The sequence below is a fragment of the Lissotriton helveticus genome, chromosome 6 (genome assembly GCF_964261635.1).
Source record: "Lissotriton helveticus chromosome 6, aLisHel1.1, whole genome shotgun sequence".
Classification (NCBI taxonomy): Eukaryota; Metazoa; Chordata; class Amphibia; order Caudata; family Salamandridae; genus Lissotriton; species Lissotriton helveticus.
The window spans coordinates 18,286,954-18,314,531 of NC_136067.1; the positions used below are offsets into that span (position 1 = coordinate 18,286,954).

At 44.3% G+C, this 27,578-nt stretch overlaps 1 protein-coding gene across 1 annotated transcript; it reads right to left on the bottom strand.

The window, feature by feature from the left end:
• Positions 1–684: 684 nt before the first annotated feature.
• On the bottom strand, positions 685–23,128 carry LOC144761673 (glycine N-phenylacetyltransferase-like). The gene is made up of 3 exons (XM_078646953.1): positions 23,014–23,128; positions 21,710–21,890; positions 685–1,246 (listed from the first exon to the last, which is right to left on the bottom strand). The coding sequence occupies exons 1-3, from the start codon at positions 23,126–23,128 to the stop codon at positions 685–687; spliced, it is 858 nt and encodes a 285-aa protein (XP_078503079.1).
• Between the last annotated feature and the right edge of the window lie 4,450 nt (positions 23,129–27,578).

The following is a 27,578-nucleotide window of genomic DNA, read 5'->3' on the forward strand; positions in this document are numbered from 1 at the left end:
TTAACTATATCTGCGGAGCCCCGGGACGCCGCGGACAAGGTAAGTGTATTTATTTTTTTTATTTTTTTTGGGGCCCATTTAATTAAATTAGGCATGTAGGAGAGGGGGCATGCGGCGCGTAGTGGGGCTACGTGAAGTGTGCAGGTGGATGTAGTTTCTCGCCCACTTTGCGTATTTTCGCGTAGCCCCACTACGCACACTACGCCCAGGGTTAATAATAACTGTCCACTGCTATCCACAATAGAGTGTGTGCACCAACACACATACACACACACCCCGTTAGCAGCTCTCCCAGCACACATGCCCCTCCAACACTCTCAATTGAGGACATGAAACAGAGGGCCTGTCCTTGAGCACTGGTGGCACATGAAAAAGAAATGAGTTACTATCCCTGGGAGCTGACAGGCCTCTTTGAGAGAGAGCTAGCTTTTGCAAGCAGCCTTAATATGTTCCACCCTAAGTGTATTTCCCTGGTATAATAAATTGTCAGTATAACCCTGAATAAGCCCAAATTTCCTTCATTGGCTCTTTTTGGCTTATCAATCTCTCGTGCTGTGGATATATTATATTATATGTTCTTGCGATTGTGGCAGGGATTGCAGTCAATAATGGTTTAACATAAAATTGTTCCCAGCTTACTTATTTAAGCTTTTTATGGGTGTTTTCTCAGGGATCACTTCTTGCTCACAGATTGCTTCTGAGTGCCTTCAAGGAAGCCTCAATCTGATCATCCATTTTAGGAAATATACATTTTTGGTAAAGGGAAATTTTGAACACACCAGCCGGAGTCTCTTCCCTTACCAAACCCTCCCCTTTGTTTATTATATTTGCCTTCCCTTGAGGCCAACAGGTCCATTGATGATATCCAGAAGGCACGTTCCGGAGATCCACTTTTCTTGCTACACTGTGTACCTGGACGTTGCCCTTTGCAGTGATGAAGTGAAATGGGAAATCATGCTGCTGTTGTTTGAGTAAATCAAAAAAGGATGTGAGGAGGCTAGTGGGGAGGCCCCTGCCCCGATATTCTGGCATAGTGTATCCCATCCGTATTTCTGCGGTCTGGTCCATGATGCACCAGGTGATGGGTTTCCCTTCTGGATCCCGCATGCACCAGGTGGGCAGGTGTGCGATGCATTGTCGGACTATTTTGAGGCTGGTCTCATTTCCACCATTTACCCAGAATGTATTCACCAGCTCAGCATCGGCAGCAGTGACGGGAGAGCATTCAAATGCTGGCTGAGTATCCCTACAGAAATGAGAGAAAGTAATGCTTACGAAAAATTTGATATGCTTTGCTGTCAATCACAAATCAATATTCTTCCATATTACTTAATAATTATAACTAAATATGAATAACTATATCTCTTCAACCTTGCTGGTATGCATTACAAGTCTCAGTTGCAAAATGACTACATGTATTATGGGCACTTAAAGTCCTCCTAGTGAACACAGCTCTAGTAGAGTAGCTGGTAGCAGAAGCGCATCCCTTTTCACATTCTTCACATGCTCCAGAAGAGAAACCTGCACTGTCCTTTGTCCATTCATTCTTCTAATCCTCACCCAATCACCCTCCCAAAAAAAACACATACTCCTTCAACTTTCAATTATTCTCTGGACCCCCCTCCACACATCACAGATTTATTTGACATTAGCAGGATCAACAACTTCCCTCTCCTTGCATTCCTAATTTTAAAAAAAACCAGCCACTTTTCCTCTCAATAACATGAAAGTGGTGACCGCTCTACCGACATGAGTAGCGGTGCACATTGCCAATGGATCTTCCTCTACACTATGTTCCTCTCCAAATGATTCACTAACATCAACTGGAAATGATCCCTTCAACACACTGTTAAATTGCTACCTTGGGCCATTACTATTGTCAGTAAATCAAATTCATTGTATTTTTATACCCAATTGAAAAAGATACTCCTCCATATCTTTTGTTACCTTCTGGGGTACACAGTTGGTGACTAACTCCTAGTATTTATCCTGTATACAGATTAACTATCATCTTTATCTCAGAGTGTGTTGTTAAGCATGTGAATATATATTACTTAGTGGTGGTCACCACTTTGTAGTTATAGTTAGGTACATTTTCCATAAAAGTGAATTTTTAGTTTTTCTAATAACTTTGGCATCTTGACCAAACTTTCCAAAACAAAGTTCGTCCACCTCAGCTTCTTCCTGTAACGAGGTCTGTCTAGCAGGGTCTGAGAAAAAGGGAGATACTAAAGCACTTTCCCCCCCATGTTTTCCTTAGGAAAAGTAAGTTTAAATACAGCAGAATAGAATTACACTAAATTTGGTGGAAAGTTAGAAAATGTACCTAAGTCTGAGTTTTGGGGTTTGGTGGAAATCTATTCAGCCCTTTAAGAGAAATTCTCATTTAAAAAATAGCAATATCGGTTACTGAGGGAATACTGTGAAAATAATCCCACATAAATGAATTCTGATTGGTTAGACCCATAGTTGGCCACACCATGTAATCAGAATGCTGCAAAATGATGAACAGTGGAGTGGCCACCATTGCAGAAATCGGGGAGTCAGTCTCAGAGTCCTGAAAACAGTTTAAAAAAAGCATACAAGAGAGCAATACAAGGATACGCTACCTCCCAGCCACTGTAAATAAAAAAATCAACAAAAATGTTTTTGTGGGTGTATTGCAGTTCTATGTGAGTCCCGTTTGAGCCAGCGAAGCTCCCATGTGGTGCAGTGGAACACAAAAACAACCTGCTGAAATAAATTGGGGTGGGGATCTGTAGCCGGTTGGCAGCGTGTTTCGATGTTGGTCGCCACTGGGGGATGGACACAGGCATATTGTAATAAGACATTATCGTACTTCAAAAAGCGGACATACATGCATACATACATTGCCTTACATGAACAAAACCTTTGAAATCCATTGAAAAAGAACAACCATTTAAGTAGAGTTAAATGAACATCTATTATTAACAAAAAACTGTGAAATTCACCAATTATACCTAGTTGACATAAGTATGTCTTGCAATGCTTATGATCTCATATATTACATCAGAGACATCTAAAATCTATAGTGATGCAGGTTATACTCATGTCAGTTATTTAAAACTGGTGGATTTCAATGAATTTGAAAGATTATTTAACGTGTTAAAATCTAACTAGCTTACATATGTTATACTCTACTTTAACCTCTGTTTTTTTTTCAGTGAATCACCAATGTATAGTTATAGTTAGCTCAACTGTTCATGGAAAGAGCATTTTCAGCTCCTTAACTACTTTTGCACCATTTGACAAATCCACCCAAAATGCTCTAACATTTTCATACACCTCAGCTCCTTCTTGGAAAAGTTCGGGGTAATGTGTCAAATGGGGGCAGAGAAAAAGGAGGCCTCCCAAAACTCTTTTTCCATTGGACATTTTAGACAGTGCTACTGCCAAAACAACTGAACATAATTACATCACATTTGTCAGCTTACTAAGAAAGCTTACTGCTTTTTGTGATTTGGTGTAAATCTGTTTAGTATTTTCAGAGAAAAATATTGACTAAAGTGTATTGGCTGTATTGTGACATTGGCTCAAAATGTATTGATGTATTGACAGTTAGTGTCCATTGTCTAGTCAGTCCTGATTGGTTGGTATGCTGTGGCTGTCATTACAGGATTTATAGACATTTTCTCAGTGTTCTAAAAAGTATTTTACAAAAATATATAGGCCAGCAGCAGCCTCTCATTTGATTCTCTAGTCTTCTATGACGGCCTCCTTCAGTGTTTTAATAAACAGCTACAACACATTCTTAATTATGACAAAAGTGTGAACCTGAATTAATCCTGATTGTATCAAAGCTCAAAATTTAATACATTTCTTTTAGAAATGAACAATATAGGAAGGTTTGTGTTGCCATAGAAATTATGGTTGGTGCTGTACTAAGGAAATTTCGGACATAGTTTGTATGAGTTCTCAAATATATTCCTCATCCATTTCAGTATGACATTCTAGCATACAGGGTGAAATATTTATTTTCAACATCAGCAGGAGCCTGTCAGTTAAGTCCTTGGTAATCAACTACAGCTTTGCCATGGTAACTAGAGTGCTAACATTCTGTGACTACGGCAAAAGAGTGACAGAACCAGCCACTATCTTGATGGAATCAAAGCTATACAACTGAAAGAATTTTCTACTGAGGATACTGCAGTTAATGAAGAGATGAGGGAGCTTGATAATAAAAAGTCTACTAAGATGGCTTCCTGAGAAGAAATACACCAATGTAACCCAACTATCACCTCCCGGATTTAGAACAAATATAGCCCAATGAAATAAGCCAGCAAAATGCTTAACTAACTTGTGCAACAAATAATGAAGTGATCAAATAGAAAAAAAACATATAATTAGCTACCAGTGTCAAGGTCCTCAATCGCTAATAGAGAATTCAAAAACTGTCTCCTCATTTTAGCTTTGAAGAGTATTAACCCTAATATCTGTGAAAAAAACCACCCTCAGAAGCCGTTTCATCATAATCATCTGATTAAAACCCAGGGCAGCCCACTCTGATTGTAAATACTGACACCTCCAGTGCTCTTAATGCATTTTCTGCACCGCAACGAACACGGGAACCGGCATCGCACATCCGTGCCGGCCTCCTCAAGTAAAAGGTGCTGTGACTGAGTCTGTCAACATTTGAGTGGGCCCGTACCAACGCTGTCTGCTGGATTTGCTAGACTGTTTGTTATTTCAACAACGCTGTTGCTGGATAGGGCCACCGACTCGCACAGAACCTTGAACTATGCCTTTTAACCAGAACTCTTGAAATCTAATAGTACTGTGTATACTTTTTGTCCTGTATTGGTCTTGTGGTAACTCTATATAAAATATACTTATTTTTTATATAAAACCTTGTGTGGTGTCCATTTGTATTGTTGTCACTGGGTTACTGTATGTGGTCACAAATGTTTAACTTACTGATTGGTGAACACTACTTAGTGAGTGCAGACCATAATGCAACCACGTATGTCTGATACTTGTTTTTGCCAGGGATCTCAATTTTTTTTGAAAGTCATGCCTGATTCAACCAACATAGAAGAGGCAGCATCTGTTGTATCTTTTGATTGTGATTGGGAGGAAGAGAAACTAGAAAGCTACACCAACAAACAGCTCAGGAGCATCTGCAAAAAGTTACATTTTCCGTGACTGGACTCTTCAGAAGGGAGCAGTTCCAAAAAGCGCTGGGGGCATGGGTCGAGGGAAGGAATGCCCCTGGAAATTTGATGGAATATGAGGATGCAGAGCACCAGCTTGAAGGACAACTGGGTCCAGAAGGTAAGGGTACAACCTCCCTGTTGGGTAGCAGTGTTTCTGTCTCCAGAGGAGTAGGCAGACAGGAGAGAAAACAGGATGCATGAAATGGGGATTGGTGTCACTACAACGCGTTTTTTTACAACGCATTCCGTTACATCGGAATTTTTACAACGCAGGATCCATTACATCGGATGCCATTACAACGCATGGCATTACATAGCATATGCTATTACAACGCATGGCATTACATCGTAAGTATAGGTAAGTATACCATTTTAAAAAAAATGTAATTAAGTTAATTTAATTAATTTAATTTAATTAATTTAATTAAAATACATTTTAAAATAGTAATTAATTTAATTTAATAGATTTAAATCTATTTATTTAATTTAATTTTAATAAAAATTGTAATTAATTTTAATTATTTAATATAATGAAATTAATTTAATTTAAATATTTGTAAAATTGTTATTAAATTAAATTAATTAAAATAATTTATTTAATTTAATTAATTTAATTAAAAAATGTAATTAATATAATATAATTAATTTAATTTAATAAATATATTTTAATTAATTTATAAATGGTAAATATAATTTAATTAGCCCTAAGCACAAACCCAACCCTGAACCCTAAAACACCCCTGTACCCCAAAACCCAAACCCAACCCTAAAACCTAAAAACACCCCTGTACCCCAAAACCCAAACCCTGCCCTGAAACCTAAAAACACCCCTGTACCCCAAAACCCAAACCCTGCCCTGAAACCTAAAAACACCCCTGTACCCCAAAACCCAAACCCTACCCTGAAACCTAAAAACACCCCTGTACCCCAAAACCCAAACCCTACCCTGAAACCTAAAAACACCCCTGTACCCCAAAACCCAAACCCTACCCTGAAACCTAAAAACACCCCTGTACCCCAAAACCCAAACCCTGCCCTGAAACCTAAAAACACCCCTGTACCCCAAAACCCAAACCCTGCCCTGAAACCTAAAAACACCCCTGTACCCCAAAACCCAAACCCTACCCTGAAACCTAAAAACACCCCTGTACACCTGTACTTATTTTAAAAATTAAATTAATTAATATAATAAATAATAAATTAATAATATTAAAAAACATAAATAAATATATTTAATTATAATTAATATTAATAAAATTAAAAAAAATTAAATACTTACCTATACTTACGATGTAATGTCATGCGTTGTAATAGCATCTGCTATGTAATGCCATGCGTTGTAATGGCATCCGATGTAATGGATCCTGCGTTGTAATAGTTCCGTTGTAAAAGACTCCCGTTGTAAAAGTTGCGATGTAACGGTGCAACACCATGAAATGGAGATGGCTAAACTCCATTTGAGTGTACAACTGGAGTTAGAGAATAGGAAATTGGCCCTAGAGGCAAAGAGAATGCAAATGGAGCATGAGTTGATAATGAGGGAGCTTGATTTAGAGCTTGAGGGGCTTGAGGCCATGAGTGTCTCAGCCCAGCAACAAGAAATGTGTGTAGCTCAGAGATTGAGCTTTGCTGAGTTGGAGTTTAACTCAGATGGTGGCCGCAAAATAGAATTTTCTAGTGCTGAGGGAGCAGTACACACACCCAGAGATGTGACACCTGACTTGGAGGGATTAACATACACCAGGAGGTTCAAGGACATGAGGTAGCTCCAGTAGTTTGCAGTGTCCCTGAGGGGAAAAGGATAACTGGTGCAGGGGTTCATGGTCCTGGTGGTGGGAGGGACACTCTACTGACTTTAGATGAGAGGTGCAGGGAGAGGTGTTCCCCTAAAGTTGAAGTTCTGGTATGTGAGTGTGAAGACCATCCAGAAGAGTGTGTGTTGTGTGACAGTCAGGTACTGTCTTGCCAAACTCGGGAGAATGGTGTGGAGTATGTGTGTGAGGCACTGAATGGTGAGGTGAAGGATAGATTGGTTAACCCCTGTGGGGGGCTGTCTGATCCAATTGTAGGAGAGCATATTGTAATTCCCTGTGTTCAAGAGCTATCCCAACACCTGTTGGAGAGCGAGTTCTCTGACCCCAGGGCGCTCACAATGGAGCCTGGACCATTGGTGGATTCTAGATGGTCTGAAGAAGCATTTGAGAGTTACTCCAAAAAGAGTGGCTCAGGTATCTTCCAGTCCTGTGTGATGGAAGAGGTTCAATGTAGCCCAGCTAGCTCCCAGTGTAGTGGGAGGGGTGTAGGGTCTCACGTCCTGTCTCAGAGAAGGAGGAGTGAGTGTGGGTTCTGTCCCAAAGTACCTGAAACCCAGTCTCAGGGCCTGGATGGTTTCTTAAGGGAACATCAGGTAGGGGGCCTAGGCTGTACTTGTAGGCCATTTGAGGAGGATCTCTCAGTGTCTAGAGAACGTGGAGTCTCTGTAAGCATAGCTCGAGTAGTTCTGGTGTCTGGCAGTGCCGCTCTAGTTGGGAGGGTACAGAAGTCCAGATGGAAGAGCGAGAGGGGGAAAGAGTCCCCATTGGAAGAACCAGTGGGTCAGGGACCAGCCCGAAGGGCTGTGTCACCAGTGAATGACCATGGTGACACCACTTCTGTCCTGGGGGATCTTCGCACACTGTCAGATGGACAGGGGACGGGAGATCTGCGCCATGCAGACTATCACACAACACAGGAGTTATGTGTTACCCTCAGGGGGGGCAGGAGTACTCTCAAGGAAGTCCTGGTGCACCAGGCAAGGGTTCAACTGCAGGGTTTGGTCCATGAGTTGGGAAGCCAGGTACAGGGGTTACCTGACCTGGAGGGAGGGACATCTGTAATCAGTGTTCCTACCAGTCTGTCTTCTTGGTGTATCACTCCAGGTGGGAGGGTACGGCCATCTGGAAGGGGGTGCAGAAGGAGGGAGTCCTTGCCTCTGACCCTGGTGCAGCCCGAGGGTTTAGACCCTAGGTTGGAGAGCCTGGTTCAGGTGTTGTCAGAAATGGAGGAAGGGGCAACTGTAATCAGTGTCCTGACTGAGGTAGCTTCTAGGCCCGGGTACCACTCCAGGTGGGTGGGTACAGCACTCTGGAAGGTGGTGCAGAGGGAGGGAGTCCTTGCATCTGTTCAACTAGAGGTTGTAGACACTAGGTTGGCGGGCCAGGGTCAGGGTGTCCCCCCGACCTGGTTGCCCAGTTGCAAGATAGAACCCCTGAACTGGTGGGCGAATTGTGCAGGAAACCTGCCACAGGTGCCCTGACAATTCTGGAAGGGGGTACCACTCCAAGTGGGAGGGTACAAAGCCCCAAGGAGGAGGAACGGGTGTGGGAGAGCCCACCCCAGTCTCTGGCCCAGCCGCCGGGTACAGGCCTGAGGCTGGTGCTGGTGGGTCAGTGCCAGGATAAGCACCTGGGGATACTGCCCCCTGCTCTCGGATGCCACTGATTTTTGAGAGCCCTAAGAGGCATAAGGCCGGGTCTCATCCCTGACTACTGTGACTTGCTGTCTATCTGTTGGGACACATTTAAGCAAGTTAACGTTAGATGCTGCACAGGTGGTGTCCACAGGTAAAAAAAAGGGTTCCCCATGGATTAGCTTGATGTACACTGAGAGTATGGACAGAGGAATTCAAATGGGTTCAGAGTGGCATAGAACTGGAATATGCCCCTGCTGTTGCGGGCCAGGTCCATGTTCTATCACCCTAAGCAGGGAAGCCCATCAGGGTAGTGATTGGTCTACCCTGCGTTTTGGCTGGAAGGTGGTTAAGTTGGACTTTGCCCTTTTTGCAGGGTCATCCCTGAACTCTTTGCCTTCCTCCTATTTTTTTTTCTGACCTGTTGTTGGCTATTTTATGACTCTGGGCACTTTATCACTGCTGATCAGTGCTAAAGTGCATTTGCTCTCCCTACTGTAAATGAATGTATTAATTTGTGATTCCATGACTGACTATTTGGTTTACTTGTCAGACCCTAATACAGCGCACTGAGTATGCCCAGGGCGTGTATATCCAAATGCTGCTGGTGGGCTTGCAGCACTGGTTGAGCCACCCACAGAAGTGGCCTTGTAAAATGTGTCTAAGGTCTGCCATTGTAGAGCCTGCGTGCAGTCTGGTACTCTCATGCTGACTGGGCAAGTGCACCCACTTGTCAGTCCCTACACCTTCCTTTGTCTTCATATTGGTCACCCCTATGGTAGGCCCAAGGGCAGGGTGCATTGTAAGTATAAGGTAGGACAAGCCCTGATGTGTGTGGCATGTCCTAATAGTGAATTACAGTCATTTTCATGTTTTACTATTGCAAGGCTACCTGTTCTCCATAGGCCAGAATGGGCTGCTAGATTATTACATGTTTATAATCCTAATAGACTCAGAGAACATGGTAGAAATTCAAGTTTAGTATGCTTGGACTCGGAACTATAAAATACATCTTTAAGTAAAGTGGGTTTTAATATTCTGTGTTTGCAAATACCACTTTTAGAAAGTAGTTATTTGATTGCATAACTTTTCAAGCCTGCCTCTGTGAGGTTGTGTATTCCTTTGTCTGGGTTTGTGAGTGACAGGACTGGGGGATTCCAAGAGACAGGATGAGCGCTACCCCAGCATCACTCAGCACCACCACATTATCACTCAGCACCACCACATTATCACCACTCAGCACCACCACAGCATCACTCAGCACCACCACAGCACCACTCAGCACCACCACAGCACCACTCAGCGCCACCACAGCACCACTCAGCGCTACCACAGCATCACTCAGCGCCACCACAGCATCACTCAGCGCCACCACATTATCACTCAGCACCACCACAGCACCACTCAGCACCACCACAGCATCACTCAGCACCACCACAGCATCACTCAGCACCACCACAGCACCAATCAGCACCACCACAGCACCACTCAGCGCCACCACAGCACCACTCAGCGCCACCACTGCATCACTCAGCACCAACATAGCATCACTCAGCACCACCACAGCATCACTCAGCACCACCACATTATCACTCAGCACCACCACAGCACCACTCAGCACCACCACAGCATCACTCAGCACCACCCCAGCATCACTCAGCACCATCCCAGTATCACTCAGTACCACCACAGCACCACTCAGCATCACCACAGCACCACTCAGCAGCACCACAGCACCACTCAGCGCCACCCCAGCATCAATCTGCGCAACCATTCAACAACAACTGCTTCAAATATGTTCTCTCAATGTTTCAAACTTTATTAAAAATATCACAAAAAAATGTTAATATTTCACTTTTGTTCTTGGATTTTCGTCACAATAAAATACACTGAACATAATATTCACAAAAGTTATTTACAACAGTTTAAGCTATTGCCATTATAAATTAAAATCACTTTTATTTAAGTATTAATTATTTAAAAAAATTAAAAGCCATTGTAATTTGTAATATCAATACTGCTAAGTACCGTAAATACGAAACACTTTGCATTACAAATGCTATAGGTGTCACATTTGCGAAAGTTATAACTATTGGCATTGTAAATGACTAAGCTATTAATTTAGCTATTTTTAAAACCAACACATAAATAAAAAAAATTGTCATTTACAAGACCAATAGCTCAAACTGTCCTAATGCGAGACCTATTGCATTGCAAATGCTTGTTTTTATATCTGTCAGTGCCTCCTGTTGAGGTTTAATTTTCGTGACAGGCGCCTCATTGCCTACTTGTAATTATTTTCTGACCCTGCTTCAAGGGTCAGAGCAGGGTCAGAGAATAGTTGCAAGTAGGCAACGAGGAACCAGGAAGCACTTACAGGCTTACAGCAGCAGGCGCCCAAGTTGAAGTTAATTTCTTTGTAACCCTTTTGTAAAAGGTTACAAAGAAAATAGGTTCAACTTTTGCACCTGCTGCTGTAACCCTGTAAGTGCTTGACTGAAAATTCGTCCCTCCGCAAATTCCGCGAGCTGAACGAATTTTCACCCATGCTTGGTTTGTGGAGGCGGGTGGGCTCACACGCCACAGGGATCATAGGCTTGGCATTTGCGCTTACTTCCACAGCATTGGTGTTTTATTGTCGCAGGGGTCGAGGTGGGTTTCAAATAAAAAGCCTTGGTCTACACCTTTAGTGTTCTCACGATGTTGTGCATGTGCTTGGCAACTCATAGCCAACAATGCAGTAAACAAACTAAATGTTCCTCGCAAGGATTCCTTATAGTACGTTTATTCCATCAGAAGAAAACCCAAACACGCAGCCAGGCCTGGTACAACCAAACTGCCTTATTCAAACAATGAATTTATATGTCTCAATGGCATTGTACAGAATATTCCCTAGCGTCTTGCTATCTAAAACCAATGTAAGCTCAATACAGCAGTAGTCAGCAACACCTCTTGGATGTCTAGAACAATATTTAGGAAGGTGTAACTTGAAGTGATTATGTCACTCAAAGTCTCCCGCATAAATGTGAAAATATGACAAATGAGCATACCTCAGATGTGGAAATGCCACACATATATAAACTGAAAATTAGATAGCCCTGGTCTTGGTAGTTCTTAACTTCAATTAGTGTAAAATTCAGGGTTAATAACCTAATGAAGAGCATGTGAAAGATGAGACACAGGAGCACAAGAAAGGGGAGATGCCAGATTACCACCAGTGCTTGGCCAAAAAAGCAAAGTGTGGCCCACGTTCTTCTCACCAACAGTAAGAGGATGAACAAACCTTGACATGACCTCATATTCGGACACCACTATTGTAGTCCATGCAGTGAACGTCTGGGACTGCCCTTTTCCCGATGTTCACTGTATGTCCTTTCAGTGGAAGGTAGTGGTCACTGGTGTTTCCTCCATGTCCTACATTCTTTCTGACATGCCTTAATGATGAGAAGTCACCTTAATTTTAGTACAGTAATCTGTTGCTATCCCAGTTGAAAAAAAGTTTCTTAAACACCAGGGTGTGTCCACACAGACAGAAGCTTAGTGACCGTTTGTTTCCCAACATTCAAGGCAATAACAGAATGCCTCACATCCTCTGGCTCATTTACCAAAGTATTGGCAGGTCTGTATTATTAATCTCCCCATTTGCATACAGTATGGCTGTGCTGCTTCGCATGAAGAGTTGGAATGGCCAGGGTTTTAAGTGGAAAGAAAAAAGTGGGAGTGCAAAAGCGGCTGCTCCTGGGCAGTAGTAGTGGTGCGCGGATAGGGGGGTTTAAAAAAAAGAAGAAAAGAAAAGATCACTCACCTAATGGCAGGATGTCCGGCTGCCTCCTTTCCTTTATCCTCTGCTTCTGTGTGAACCGGAAGCACACCGGCTCCCAGACTCCCCTAAGCCAACCATGATTCAGCTGTCACCATTGCTATTATCATTTTATTTTTCTCATTTGCAGTGCAGAATACCAGTAGAGCAATGATCCTCCGCCTTAGATGTGGTGCCGCCTCTGTGAGAGTGTGCCTCCTGACCAGTATTTTGGTGCAGCTTTCATGGTCTTGGACTGCCGGCCACCTCCCCCCTTAAAACACTGACTGAATTACCCAACTCAACCAGTCAACACATGGGGGTCTTTGGAAGTCAAGGGGGGGTACAGGGCCCCCCCCCTGGCCGTATTTATTAAAATATAAAAACAAATCAAAAATTTTAATCAAATAAACATTTCTGACAATTATTAAAATGCACACTTTTCAGAAGATTAGATTGACATCCGTTTCGACATGGTATGATGGGCTAACCTTAACAAATAGCTAGTACAGCGTGTTTCCTAACGTAATCTAATCATCCTGAAAATTAAACTGCATTCTAATATTTTTAATAAAGTCCTACGGCAAGGTCGCCAACCGGTGTCAGATCCTTTTACAGCTGCGCTCTCACGTTGAAGATGCGCATGCGCAACCCAGGGCACGTTACACCCACGTGCGCTCCCTGAACTCCATTTAACCATAACAGGAGGGCCCAGACACTCGCGCACCTTAGTGACGTCATAGTGTTGTGAGGGGTGGCTACCAGCCTGAGGAAAGCGTAGACTCCCTCCCCCGCACCCTTTAAAACGGGATATCATATCCTGCCCCTGAAGTTCTGAGAGAGACCAATGGCCCCTCCCGCGGGCGGCCCCTTTCGTGAATGGGTCCGCCCCCCCATAAGGACCTTAAAATGCTGCTCACCGATTAATGACCTTACCGCCAGACACACATAATAAATACGACATTGCTATTCTAAAAGGAAAAAAGGCCTAAGGAGAAAATTGTTAATACACAGCAAAGCACAAAACATATACATATACAGATACTCCTGTAAGCGGGAAAAAAGGCCTAAGGAGAGAATTAGTTAAATATCACGGCACTGCACAAAATATTTACATCTGTTCTACCTTCCAGTAAACGGGAAATTCAAGGCCTACTGGATCAAACCCCCTAAACCTATAGTCCGGCACATTGACAAACCTGATTCTTACCATTTGCCAGGCCCCAAGGTCTGCTAACAAGGGATGGAGGGTGGGGAAAATTACACGGCCCCACGGTGGGGCGAGGAGCGAGCCTGGGAGCGCGGGCACAAAGAGGCCGCTTCCCGCGCTCCCCAGGCTTTTAACCCTTTCGCCGCCGCGACCCCGCCCCCTCGCCTCGGAAGCACACAAGTACTTCCGGGGCGAGGGCGCGGGGCAAGCGGCCCCGAAAGGGACGGGGTGTGGGAGGGGCCGGGCCCCGCCATGCTTGCGTGGGGGCCTATTGGCCCCCCCTTGTATCATGGTCTTGGACTGCCGGCCACCTCCCCCCTTAAAACACTGACTGAATTACCCAACTCAACCAGTCAACACATGGGGGTCTTTGGAAGTCAAGGGGGGGTACAGGGCCCCCCCCCTGGCCGTATTTATTAAAATATAAAAACAAATCAAAAATTTTAATCAAATAAACATTTCTGACAATTATTAAAATGCACACTTTTCAGAAGATTAGATTGACATCCGTTTCGACATGGTATGATGGGCTAACCTTAACAAATAGCTAGTACAGCGTGTTTCCTAACGTAATCTAATCATCCTGAAAATTAAACTGCATTCTAATATTTTTAATAAAGTCCTACGGCAAGGTCGCCAACCGGTGTCAGATCCTTTTACAGCTGCGCTCTCACGTTGAAGATGCGCATGCGCAACCCAGGGCACGTTACACCCACGTGCGCTCCCTGAACTCCATTTAACCATAACAGGAGGGCCCAGACACTCGCGCACCTTAGTGACGTCATAGTGTTGTGAGGGGTGGCTACCAGCCTGAGGAAAGCGTAGACTCCCTCCCCCGCACCCTTTAAAACGGGATATCATATCCTGCCCCTGAAGTTCTGAGAGAGACCAATGGCCCCTCCCGCGGGCGGCCCCTTTCGTGAATGGGTCCGCCCCCCCGTAAGGACCTTAAAATGCTGCTCACCGATTAATGACCTTACCGCCACAGGCCAGGTAGTTTACCGACTATCTGGCCCCCCCCCACCGCCTACACTGAAAGGTCATAACTTCCTAATCCAAAAACCCTCTACCCCTGCTATTTAGTTCCCTATCCCTAGGGCATCCCCGACTCTGTCCACTGGACCCCCCACCCTGTGAGTAGAGCCTCTAATAAACGTCAACCCCCCATTATCAGCCGACTGTTAGTCTACTTGGTCCTGAGATGACCCCCTGTGGGATATTCTGCGATTAATGTGTATGAAATAGTTTCTCAAACCAAGTGTTGATCCTCTTTATCGAGCGATTCTTCACCGAGTGACTCCTTGCACTCGCCTAGTCCCCCCCCCCTTTTACGTGCAGCCTGGGGAAAACTGAGCCCCCCCTCTATGGTGCAATCTGGGTCCTATCATCGTATCCCCATGTCCTAAATGAACGAGGGTCCCTGCAGATGCTGTGACCGGGGGTATCCTGGTACTACCATTCTACCCTTCCCACTGGCATACTGTACAGTCTGCTAACCATCCACACCCAGCCACTACGCTCTGGAAAGTGTTAAGTGTATGGTACTACTTTTACCATGGAAGTCCCCACTTCCTGAACCGGGGAAATGAGGCGTTGCATAGGCCTATCATTCCTGGGGTTGCCGAGGCTAGCAATGCACACCCTTGTGTATTGTCCCATCTCTACCGTTGTCACTTACCACTTGGTGATCTATGCATATCATCCTGACACTGGTGGCCCTGCGTGCACAGGCGCCGTTACTGTAGGTATACATTTTTCTGTTACGGCAAATACTGCCATTTTTGTGAAACCACATCCTGCTACATTACTGCCGCCAGCCCAATATAAGGGCTTACACACCGAAACAATCAACTCTGTGTTGGCACCTCCTGCGTCTTTTGATCGCTCGCCCATCACACTTGCTTTGTTGTTTGCCATCCTCTACCTGACGTCAGCATCCCTTGGGCTGTCCACCTGTAGCAGCTGTTGTGATGCGGAGCACTCCAGATATCCACCATGGACCCGGCCATACATAAATGAAAAAGATAAACACAAACCATTAGTGTTTCTGGCGATAACTGCTGTACACGTGCTAGTCTTACATTGCCATCCCTTGCCACGTTTGAGATACGATTAGCGTCAGATGCATACTCCTAAACACTTCCCACTAAGTGTGGAGCATAGCCTCAGTTTGTGTTCCCTGTAGCGTGACTGTATTAGTGTTACGAAGAGTGCCCTGTAAAAATGGCCGTCATTAACGAACACTACCCAGTGTGCAGTGCAGTGACACAATGCATGGAGTCCCCAGTGCATACCATAACGCCCTCATGACTCCTTAAGGATGATTAGGATATCAGTTAAAAGGAACAGTCCGTTTGCATTAGCACCCACCCAATCACAATTTGATGAGATATACGTGTTCTAAGTACCGAACCCCTCGCGCCGGACTGTTGGCTTCGACCGTAACGCGTAATATACTAAGGGGCAACCATAAACTATGTATATTATTCTTATGATACCAGACTGAGCATCGTTCCCTTAACAAGTTGCAGTAACAGGTGGCCCTCCAACTGCCACACATGATTTTCCACAATTCATAGTATACCGCCACCTATTGTAAATCATGATGCAACATTAGTTTCAACCGATCAGGGTTTAATGTGTTACCGTTCATTAACCCATTCTGCCTCCCCCCAGTTCCGCCCCCTGTTCATATGCACATCTGTCTGCTCCTCCTGCCCATACAAGAGCACCAGCAGTATCAGAGATGGGATTTAGGAATGGTCACGACCTTCCTCTTTAGATCAACTCTACTATAGTGAGTCCTTTGCGTGCTCTAAGGCCTCTGAGACAATTACCTGAAACTAACAGGCTTACTATGGAATGGCAATTTCCTGGCTAACATTTGGTACGGCTGACTTACTTAGGCAATAAAACATGGGGGAAAAATTAGGTGCCAAATGCTGTTAAGTACACACGCAAGTGCACCCAGGTGACCCAGCACTAGTATTGTCAATATTCCTGATAGATGTATCCCTTACGTAGCCACTTTACCATGGTACCGTCGGTAAGTAGCATTACCTCGGTCCGGGGGCGTCAAAGGTTTCCTACCACTGTAACCAGGCTTAAATTGCACTGTGCCTGAGGAGCGAGCCTGGGAGCGCGGGCACAAAGAGGCCGCTTCCCGCGCTCCCCAGGCTTTTAACCCTTTCGCCGCCGCGACCCCGCCCCCTCGCCCCGGAAGCACACAAGTACTTCCGGGGCGAGGGCGCGGGGCAAGCGGCCCCGAAAGGGACGGGGTGTGGGAGGGGCCGGGCCCCGCCATGCTTGCGTGGGGGCCTATTGGCCCCCCCTTGTATGAACTTTCTTTTATTCCATCTGGACATCACACCTGGACATCCATTAGGGGCCACCAGAGGTTGCAACAGTGACAGCTAAGCCACCAGTTGCAACCCCTGCCACATTGCTTGCTGTTTGTCAACCCTGGCAAGCTCTCCGTTGTGATGTCATCATACCTGGCTCCAACGTGCGGCACTAGGACTAGATAAGATGAGATGTTAGGGGGAGAAGGAAGGGGAAGGGTGGACTGCGGAGGATGCGCGCGCAGTGAAAAGGTGTAGATTAATAAAAAAAGGTTATGCCTGTACTCACTCGTGCCTGGTCTCGTGAATACTACGACATGACAACTGGGGACGAAGACTGGGATCCCGAACCTGCGGACCCTTGTCTGGAGACGCAGCCCTTCCGTTCACGCTGCAGGGGGGAGTCAGCTCGTGCCAGCTGATGTCCCTGAATGTGCTCCGAAGCACCTATAATACTGGCTGCAAGCAGAACTGCACCCGTGAGGAGGACTTATCCAGTCTAAAGCCTGCTGCTGTTGCTCATCGTGTGCTGCCTCTTCACACCCACAGTAAGCCCCAGCTCACTGCCTGCCTGCCTACAGCTTCATTGCCAGCTCTGCTCACAACCTTGTGCACATTTGTCCTACTCAGCGGCCATATAAAAGTCAGGCCATATAGCCACAGACCCTGCAAATACCCCGGCGACCATTTGAAACCAGGCAAACATTTTGCAACTTGATCACCCACAGATCCTGACACCTTGTTCCTCCGGCTGCATGTCAGTGGCCCCGGACACATCGCAAAATGCACAGCCATGGTCTGGCAGTGGCATAGGTCTAAGATGGCAAAGGTGGCTAGAAGACTTGAAAGACTTCATGATGGGGTTGCAGGTTACTGACCCAAAATAGCAACTCATTGCCCTGCGCAACCTGATAGGTAAAAACGTCGGACAAGTCATCAAAGAACTGCCGCCAGCCACTGCCACCTCTTATCAAGATATGAGAGAGGCACTGAACCGTCAATCTGGTGTCACAAGAAAAAGACGAGCCATTGGGTGACTTCATCACGCGTCTCAAACGGTTAGCTCACTACTGCGAATTCGACAACTTCAACACCAAAGATGCACTTTGCCTATGAATTATATAGGGATTCCTGTCAGAGTCAATATGTCGTTGCCTGCTATAGAAACACTAGTCACTCAACATCGGAGAGCTGACGCAAATAAATGATCAAGCGGCAGACTATGCAAAAAAAATGGAAGCAGGAGAAACAGAAAACACAAACAACCCTTCTGATTCCACTCTAAAACAGACATTCGGCGCTCATCAGATTACAAAAACCCCCCGAAGCCTGCATGCCAAACCCGCAGCGGGAAAAACAATAGCAGCAACAGGAAACAACAACTACTCTGCTACTGCTGTGGACAAGACTATCTCACATGGGCCCATGTCCTGCCATGGGACAACATTGCTACCGCTGTGGGAAAGAGAATCACTTTGTATTGGTGTGCCAGCAGTACTTGAAAGGCAAGACAGGTTGACCAGCTCATCAAGTTTGGCCTGCCCCAAGAGGGCAGGCCAAACTACCATGTGGACTCAGGGAGTGGAAAACACTCCTCACCCTGCCCTGGCCAGCCCCGCTTCACTCTAACCTGGTTCCTGAGTCGGCAGTGAAAAATAAAATAATAACAGCATATTATTATCATTTTTGTTTTCTATTTTTGCACTGCTCAAAGAGCAGGCAGGCGTCGCTCCTTGATGCAACCTGCTACAAAGATGCATTGTGGTTGGCAGCATTTAGCATTCAGGTAATTTAAACACATTATATAAGCAGGGATACAGACACAGGTGTAGACAGTAAAGTGAGGTTGAATACCACCATCAGAAGTTGACAGGGAAAAGTGGTTAGAGCCCAAGTTCTTGTTTTTTATTTGAAGTTTGAATTCTAGCAAGAATAACTCTAATGTCCATCTCACAATGCAAATATATTGAGATAGCTATTAAAGTGGGCAACTATAACTCCAATCATTTACAGTGCTTAGAGCTAAAAAAACTGCCGTATGAGATGCTATTTGAACAACAGGTTACTATTTTTGTATAACATTATCAGCATTCTGGTAAACTCATGGGTCATGGGAAGAAACAGTAAGACAGCTGTTAGGCCCTAAATGTGACTAGAATTGCCTCAGTGCATTAGAAGCGATCCCTTAGAACAATATCTAAATGCCACCTCCCCCGCTGCTGTGTAGTTTGGTTCATTGTAACCTGCCTCTGCCTCATAGTCCTTCTATGTTACCTTTTATTTGCATTTGTTAACTAATCCATTTCTGTTAATGTTGTTATTCTTCTGTTGTATGCACTGCGGGCTCATGCTACTGTCACCCGAAGGCATGCAAAATGCAAAGCTGTCTGCGCCAGAACAGCACCCAGTGCCAGAACCACTCAAAGATACACCACCGCCGATCTGCAAACCCTCGACCCAAGACTTTGCAACAACAACTACTGTAGTATCTCTCCCTAATCCATGGTTGTACCATTTTCCTGCTGGAACTGCCTTTCACCTGCAACACTGGAGCACTAGCATGGATAGCGACTACGCCTACACAACCACCTAAGGCAATCTCTACTGCCTCCTGCTCAGCTCATAATCTCATGACAAGCACGCTACAGAGATTTGGGAAACCATCACCTCTTTCACCCCAGCGTAATATTCCTGATGGAGACATGGCTCAACCTTGCATTGATGCCTGATATCACCACAGCTATGCCCGACAGTTAAAAGATTACACACGATACTGCAACAAGCACAGAGTTGGAATCGCCATGATCCACAAGGAAACCTTTGAGTGCCCAACCATCACCACCACCACCACCACTGACCTCAACTTCCAACTCTGAACCAACAGACCTCCAGCACCTCACCCCAGTTTCTACAACGCCATTCCTGAATTCATCACTCCACTCTCCATCAACTCCAAAAATGACATCTTCCTCAGTGACCTCAATTTTAACCTAATTGACCCCGACAACACCAACACTGCCAAACTCCTAAAAGGCATGAGCAGCATCAGCCTTACCCAACTTGTTACAAACCCACATATATCGCGAGACCCCATCTTGAAAGCCAGCAACAGAGTCAAGTATAGCCATGTCACTGAGCTCACCTGGACAGATCATGCCATCATCCACTCAACATCTCGAGGCCCCAGCACAACCCCCAAAACACCTAGCAATTCATGCTACAGCTGAAAAAAGGTTTCAGAGAGCCAATGGACCAACACCCTCAAAACCTCGTGCCCTCATGCCACAACCAAACTCAGAAAGGCAGTAAAGAACTTATCCGCCTGGATCACAGACTGTTCTGACAGAGTTGCCCCACCACGTGACTGTGCCAGAAGCTTTGTTCCTGATGTCTTCCTGGGAGAGAAGCTTTGCTAAAGAGCTTCTGCTGATACGCACTTGGGATGGGGCATTTTCTTGGTTCTTCTTCAACTAACTGAGTAACCGCTGTAGAAGCTGTCAATTTGACAGACAAGCCATGTCATTAATAAGAGGTAGACCTGATAGGCTCCTCATACTTTGGCAGATTGTGTAGCTTTTCTAGCACTCATCACTATTGCATGTGCACTTTTTTGTGGCAAATTTACTTGCTGTCACAACAAAGCGTCTTCTCCAAGAGTAAGTTTTGTCTTTTCGTACGCTGTCCTAAAGAGGCCCAAATAGAGGGACTGAAACATATCAACTATGTTCTGGATAGGAGAAGTTCGGCAAAATGAAATAAAGAAAAATATACATAAGTTAAGGATACACATTACTATTGATTGAGGGGCTTACTTGTCCCCTATGTGTACTCTTCTGTGGGACTATCTCCTTTATGAACTACTTTTCTTGATTATTCTTTTGCAGCCAAGAAGACAAATGGTATGAGGATTATTTCATATGATCTGATATGTTTTCTGATGCTTAGTTTCCAATTTTTTGTAGTAAATGTAAATTATTATTTTTGTGAATGTTTTTTGTCTTTGATGGTTTCTTTGACTATGCCTGTTTGCGATATATAAAACAGTCTACAATGATTGGAATTGATGCTTGCTTGTGCTTTTGAATTCATAGAAGACAAATGGTTATATGGTAATATACCAGTATAGAGATTCATTGATATTTTCTCTAAGTTTCATTTTCTGTGGATCAATTCTACACACTCATGTGCTTAGATGCCTTGGACAGAGCTGCCCCAGCATACCCACTAATCTCAAGAGGTCCTCCAAGGAAGCCAGTTGGTACGTTACTGAATTAGGAACCATGAAACTCATTTGCAAACAACAATAAAGAGATGGTGAATGAGCACTCCACAGGCTCCACTTACAGAAGAGATGCCAATTCAAGATGCCAATCCACATCTTCATGACCCTCCACAACCAGGGACCATCTTACTTCAGCAACCGACTGAACTTCCACCTTCCCTCCAGACACCTGCGCTCTGACCCGCCCACACCCCCTGTATCTACTGCAGCAACAGCATAGGATGCTCCTAATCCTACCTCACTTCAAAGTCCTGGAACAACCTCCTACTTTCTCTCCGGCCCTAGTCCACCCTGCTGGAATTCCGAAAAGGACTCTAGACCTAGCTGTTCGACTGAGCACCACTCCCAGCACCTGGATACCCTCATGGGTTATTAACCGCGCTTTACAAATCCAAATTGAGATCGATTGATGTGGCATTTTTACCTATTGTGTCTTGTTGTCATAATCTACGTACCTAGCTTGGAGGTGACTGCTGGTTTGGGCAGATGAAATTAATTCCAGGTTCACATTTGGACTCTTCTCACAGACTCCTAGATGAATATCCCTGACAAACAGGAGATCTTGCTTTCTTTCCACCTGCAGCCCTTTAAATCCAGAAATGCTCATGATCGCATTATCTATGTAATGCTGCAGACCTACAGAGAAATAAGGATACTGAATGTAGAAAATCATTCATGTGTATTAATAATGTTTAAACCTTACAAAAATAGTGTCATGGCATTGTACCAGAAATACATTACACCGATATCACAAAATTAAATCCTAGGCAGTATAGCTCCCTTTGCTCAAAAACAGTAAGCACAGCTAAAACTACAATGTATCAAAAAATCTGAAAGTATCTTTTTATATACACATATGCTCATATTTATCAAATGTTTTGTATTGCCCTTTCTCCACACAAGGGGGAGCATGGGTGATGATTTATGAAATTAAATGAACATTTAATTTGTACCACAAACTACTACCCAGAGGTTTCTAGGTGCCCATGCTCTGATTTCGGGGGAAAAGAAAGAGCTGGTTGAATCGGTCTTACTTATTGAACAGCCGAGTTTTTATCGGTTTACGGATGGAAAGACGATCAGATTTTTTCTTAAGAGCAAGTGGCAGAGAATTACAGAGCCTGGCTGTACAACTACAAAATATCTCCCTGCACACCCAAGAACCTAGTCTTAGCTCGACTGCATGGCTTGATAAATCTACTGTAACGCAAGCCAGTGCAAATGTGTGGCAGGTGGAGTGTGGGTGTTCAACAAATTTAGGAAGGATTTAGGTTGGTACTCCATGGAGAGAGTCTATCCATATACCTCTGACAATTATTCACATCCTGAATATGGACGTAAAGTCAAGAGATATGGTTTGAACTACTCTACCTTGGGAAGCAATGTCTTTTCAAGAAATTCAGATTCAGGAGTGAATACTGAACAACCACGGAGGATGAGAGGACGTAACAACAGGCCATATTTATGGGGTCAGGGTGGCCCTCCACAAGCACAATGGTGGTCCCCATGGTCTTTCTGAATGTCCTATTCCAACCACCTATGTTTCCATTTCAGCCTCAACCCCAGTTCTTCACAAACCTGCCTTTTTTAGGTGTTAGCCGGGGATGCTGCAGAGGCCAAAGAAGAAACCCCCAAACCCAAGTACATTGGAGTCCGCCACCCAACCCAAAGTCTACTCGGTCCACAAAGAAACTCACCTCACAACCAGGGAGCAGCATTCAGACAACTTAGTTGTGAACTTGAGCGATCGGATACTCACCCCTGAGAAACTGGCAGGACTTAATAGAGGCCTTGGATTTGTACCCAATTTTGCTGACGACTCCTTCCAAATCCAACAAGAACTTGCTCAATTTATCTAAAAAATCAGGCTTCATTTCTTCTTCAAAGATAAACCGAATGATACACAGGAGGAAGGCACAAGCAATAGTGGTTTCAAGGACCGCTCCATGTTCTACCAACCCCCCCCATTTGGTTCCAGCACAAGTCTTCACATTTGAAAAGGCGCTATTGAGTGAATACTCTACACAATACGCAATACCAAGACACCTTTTCATAATCTTCCTAAGAAGAAACAACTTGCTTAGAACCAACTGGCAAATGACAAAACTATACGCTCAAACCAGTGGATAAAGGCAGAGCTATTGTCATTATGGATACTGTAACCTATTTCACAGAATGCCTACGCCAACTGGAAGATAGGCGCTTTTCTCATCCTCTAAAGATGGATCCCACTAAAAGGCTCACCGCTGATATCGAGTTTGATCGATGAGGCCAAAACAAATGGCTGGTTTACACCCAAAGAGGCAGCTATCCCGACCACCACCAATCCGATCGCCCTGTACTTTTATGTATTACCCCAAGATACATAAGGTACAGAGGCCCCCACCTGGAAGACCAATTATTTACAGAATTGGTTCCCTCTTTCAACATGTATCCATCTTTATGGATCATGCTCTTCACCCCATCGTGGGAGAGATGCCGACCTATCTTCAGGATACCAAGGATCTCTTAAGATTGCTGGTAGACACCCCATTTGACGTCACCCGAGACTACTTGGTCTCATTTGATGTAGAGTCGCTTTACACCTGCATCCCCCAAGATGAGACACTAACAGCAGTAAAATTATTCCTGGAGAACTGGGATTTAGACTCCATCTCACCGGTCAATTTCATTATGGAATATGCCAGGATTGCCATGAAGGAGAACTTTTTCAAATTGGAGGACACCTTGTTCCTCAGAAAGTCAAGAATACCCAAGGGCAGTGTTTTTGCACCCAGCCTGGCGAACTTGTATGTCCACATCTTTGAGCAAGAACATGTCCTTACTGACCACAATGAGTTTAGACACCGGATATTGCTCTGGAGACGTTACTTCGATGATGTGTTTGTCATGTGGCGAGGCGACCATTCAACAAATAGTGAATTCCACACCTGGTTGAACACAAGGTATGGTTACCTGAAGATCACCTATGAATTCATAACAACTGACTTCCGTACCTTGATGTACGCATCTTTCCCATAGAAAATGGATTGGGTACTGACCTTTAGAAAAAACCTAGGGCTCGTAATTCTCTTTTGTCTTTCAGTAGCCATCATCCCAAATTATTGCAGGATATTCTGCCCTATGGGTAATTCCTCTGGGTCACGAGGAATTGCTCCTCCAAAGAGAAGTTCACAGAACACGCAAAGAATATTACTGTTCAACTAAAGGAGAAACAGTATCCAGCCAAACTGGTGAAACAATCTCTAAAGAGGGCTGCCAATAACAACTCGGAAGTCCTCATCGAAATAGGCACCCCCTGGAGAACCGGGCCTTATGGACCAAGCGGTGCAGGGCACGCCTAATATCTCCGGGTTCACCTGCCTTGTCAGACAGAGACACGAGACTCTCTGTTAGGCGTAGAAAATCACATTTATTAGCTGCAGCCAAGCACAGTTGTCCAAGAAGTTACAGAAGGTAGATTCTTAGGAGACTGCCACTTAACTCCGTGGCTCACAATCTCTTATAGGTTGTATGTTTACAATGTCAACTCCCAAAACATACAAAACTGACAAATAGGAATAGTTTGAAAACAAGCTATTGAATGTCAAAATACACCCTCTTTTCAGACCCCGTGTGCTCTCCTCCCCTCAAATTAATCAGCACTAGTGCCCGTAATTTAATTTGCAGGTGGTAGAACATGTTTGAATGCTTCAAAGGATAGTTTATGTAACAAGAGAATACACGAAGAGAATAGCGAAGGTCAGTCAAATAGAATGAAGTTAAGAAGAAGGGTGGACCCAAACAGGGGAGTTAGACAAGGATTAATCAGTCTAGACACGGATTTAACAAATTCGACCAGGTCTGACATCGGTTTGGTAATCAAGGACAAGAGTTACTCTCTAACAGACGAGACACGTAGCAGCTGAAAAGGCAAAAACACAGCGTTCGCCGTGCTGCCTGAGTGAGGCAACACAAAATGGCGGATAGATACGAAGCGGAGTCGAAAACTACGGAACCTCAGGCCCTCCTTTTGCCATACTAAGGCAAAGCACAAAAGGCTCATGTTATTCTGAGTCAATGTCAATGGTCATGAGGTCATTGAGTTGTTGCTGTAACATCATTCTAATATTCTCTGTTTTCTGTGACACTGGCTTCGGAACGCATACAGTGGCACAAAGTCCACAGATGGCTGGGCCACACTTTAAACAGAGACAACAAGAAAAGATGATAGCTAGAATCGCTCCAAGGAAAGTTAACAATTTCCATCCCCATGCGAACAGTAGTCCCCAAAACCATCCCATCACAGACCAATCTCCAGTATCCTGATGAATGGACTCAATTCAATTCAATTCATTTCAATTCGATTTTGCTTTATTTCGATTTAGGTTTACAAATCATAAAAGCATACATTAAAACAATCATATAAATATACAAGATCTATTTACAAGGTTGACGTTAAACACACTTTTACATTCCAGCTTATTATACCTTAGTTAAAACAATTAATAGCAAGCAAAATGAATCAGTTAAAAAATGTCCAAGTTTGTGTTAATGTAAGTCAAAGCTGGCTTTTATACAGTATTTAATCTAAATTCGCTCGTTGACAAGCAATACATTTAAGAAAGCTAACTATTACAAGAACTATTTGATCCCCTTCCAACGGCTGCAGAAAGAGTAAGGCTGGCGACATTGTCTATATCCAGTGTATCGTAACAATGGAACAAGCCATTTTTTCCTGAGATCTTTATCAAATTTACAAAAAAGAATGGTGTGCAGAGTGGATTGCAAAGAGATAGATATCGTCACAGGGACAAGGTAAGAGATCTTTAACCCAGTTGTTTCGAATAGGGAAAGCAACCAGTCGGTGAAATAAATTCATCCTAAACCTTACCAACAAATAGCGCTCATAACTATTGATGGTATATGTAAGGTACGGTTGTATTGTAGGTACCGCTTGTATCAGGAGGCTATGGATAACAGATGGTTTCTTGACCTCACTCATCAATCTCAGCTCTTCGAGATGAGCGAGACATTTCACTTTTAGAACCTTCCTCGGTATCTCACGAATTGAGGAGGGATTGTAATAATATTTGCTCCATCCCAAATCATGAAAAAACCTAATGTACCACAACCACCTGGATTTATGCACATTATCCATGGCTAAGCAATCAGAAAGAATAGACTGAGTAAGGGTTGCTTTCTCCGATATCCAGATTCTGCGCCATAATAAGAGGGGTTCCACCTTCGCTAGATCTGTCACATATGGGAGTCCCAACTCTGTGTGACAAGCAAAAGTGCCCGTACTCCTAGAGACCGTGAGAAGATACCTCAAAAAAGAGTTTTCCACCCTCTGGATACTATCCTTAGGGACAAAGCCCCAGAGACCCGCCCCATACAATGCCACAGAAAGGCATTTAGCTTTATAGCTCTTAATGATTTCAGGGGCAGCTCTCTTATCCAACTTCCTGGAAAAATTAACAAGAGCTGTAGTAGTTCTTATAAATAGTAGTTTTCTGGTTTCTACTGCCGGTTTCCAGGATAATTTATGATCTATAGTTATACCCAAGTATGAATAATTCAGTGTGGTTGCTATTTTTTCTTGATTTAAATGGATATCTCTCATTTTACTTTTGTGGCCAGTACCTGCCCTCATAACAAAAGTTTTAGTAATATTAATTTTTAGGTCAAGGTCTGCCATAAACGTGGAATATCTATTCAAGCTCTTTTGGAGTTTAAGGGGGGTGCGGGCCAGTATAACGGCGTCGTCTGCGTAGAGCAGAGCGGGTATTGGACGGTTGTTCACCATTGGAAGGTCCTGGCACCCCTTGATCATCTCTCTTTCCAATCCGTTGGTATATAATGTAAAGAGAAAGGGGGCCAGGACACAACCTTGCCTAACCCCTTTTTCTACTGCAAATTCTGCCGTCAACTCTCCCCCCCACCCCATAGCGTACCCTTGCTGTGGCATTTGAATAGAGTTCCCTCAGAAACTTGACCAGATTCGATGGTGCCCCCATATCCACGAGTAATGTCCAAAGTTTGGAATAGGAGACACAGTCGAATGCAGACGATAAGTCCACATAGACCATGTACAGGTCTCCTCTTTTGATGTGAACATACTTGTCTATCAAGTGTGACAGGTTTAAAGCCTGATCAATCGTCCCCAATCCCTGGCTAAACCCATGCTGGAGATCTGAAATAATCCTGCCATCGTCCACCCAATCTTGCAGTTGTTCAAGAATGACTCGACCTGCCACCTTTCCAAGGGAGTCTAAGAGAGATATTGGGCAATAGCAGGTTACCGACCCCCGATCCCCTTTTTAAAAAACTGGGGACTAGTAT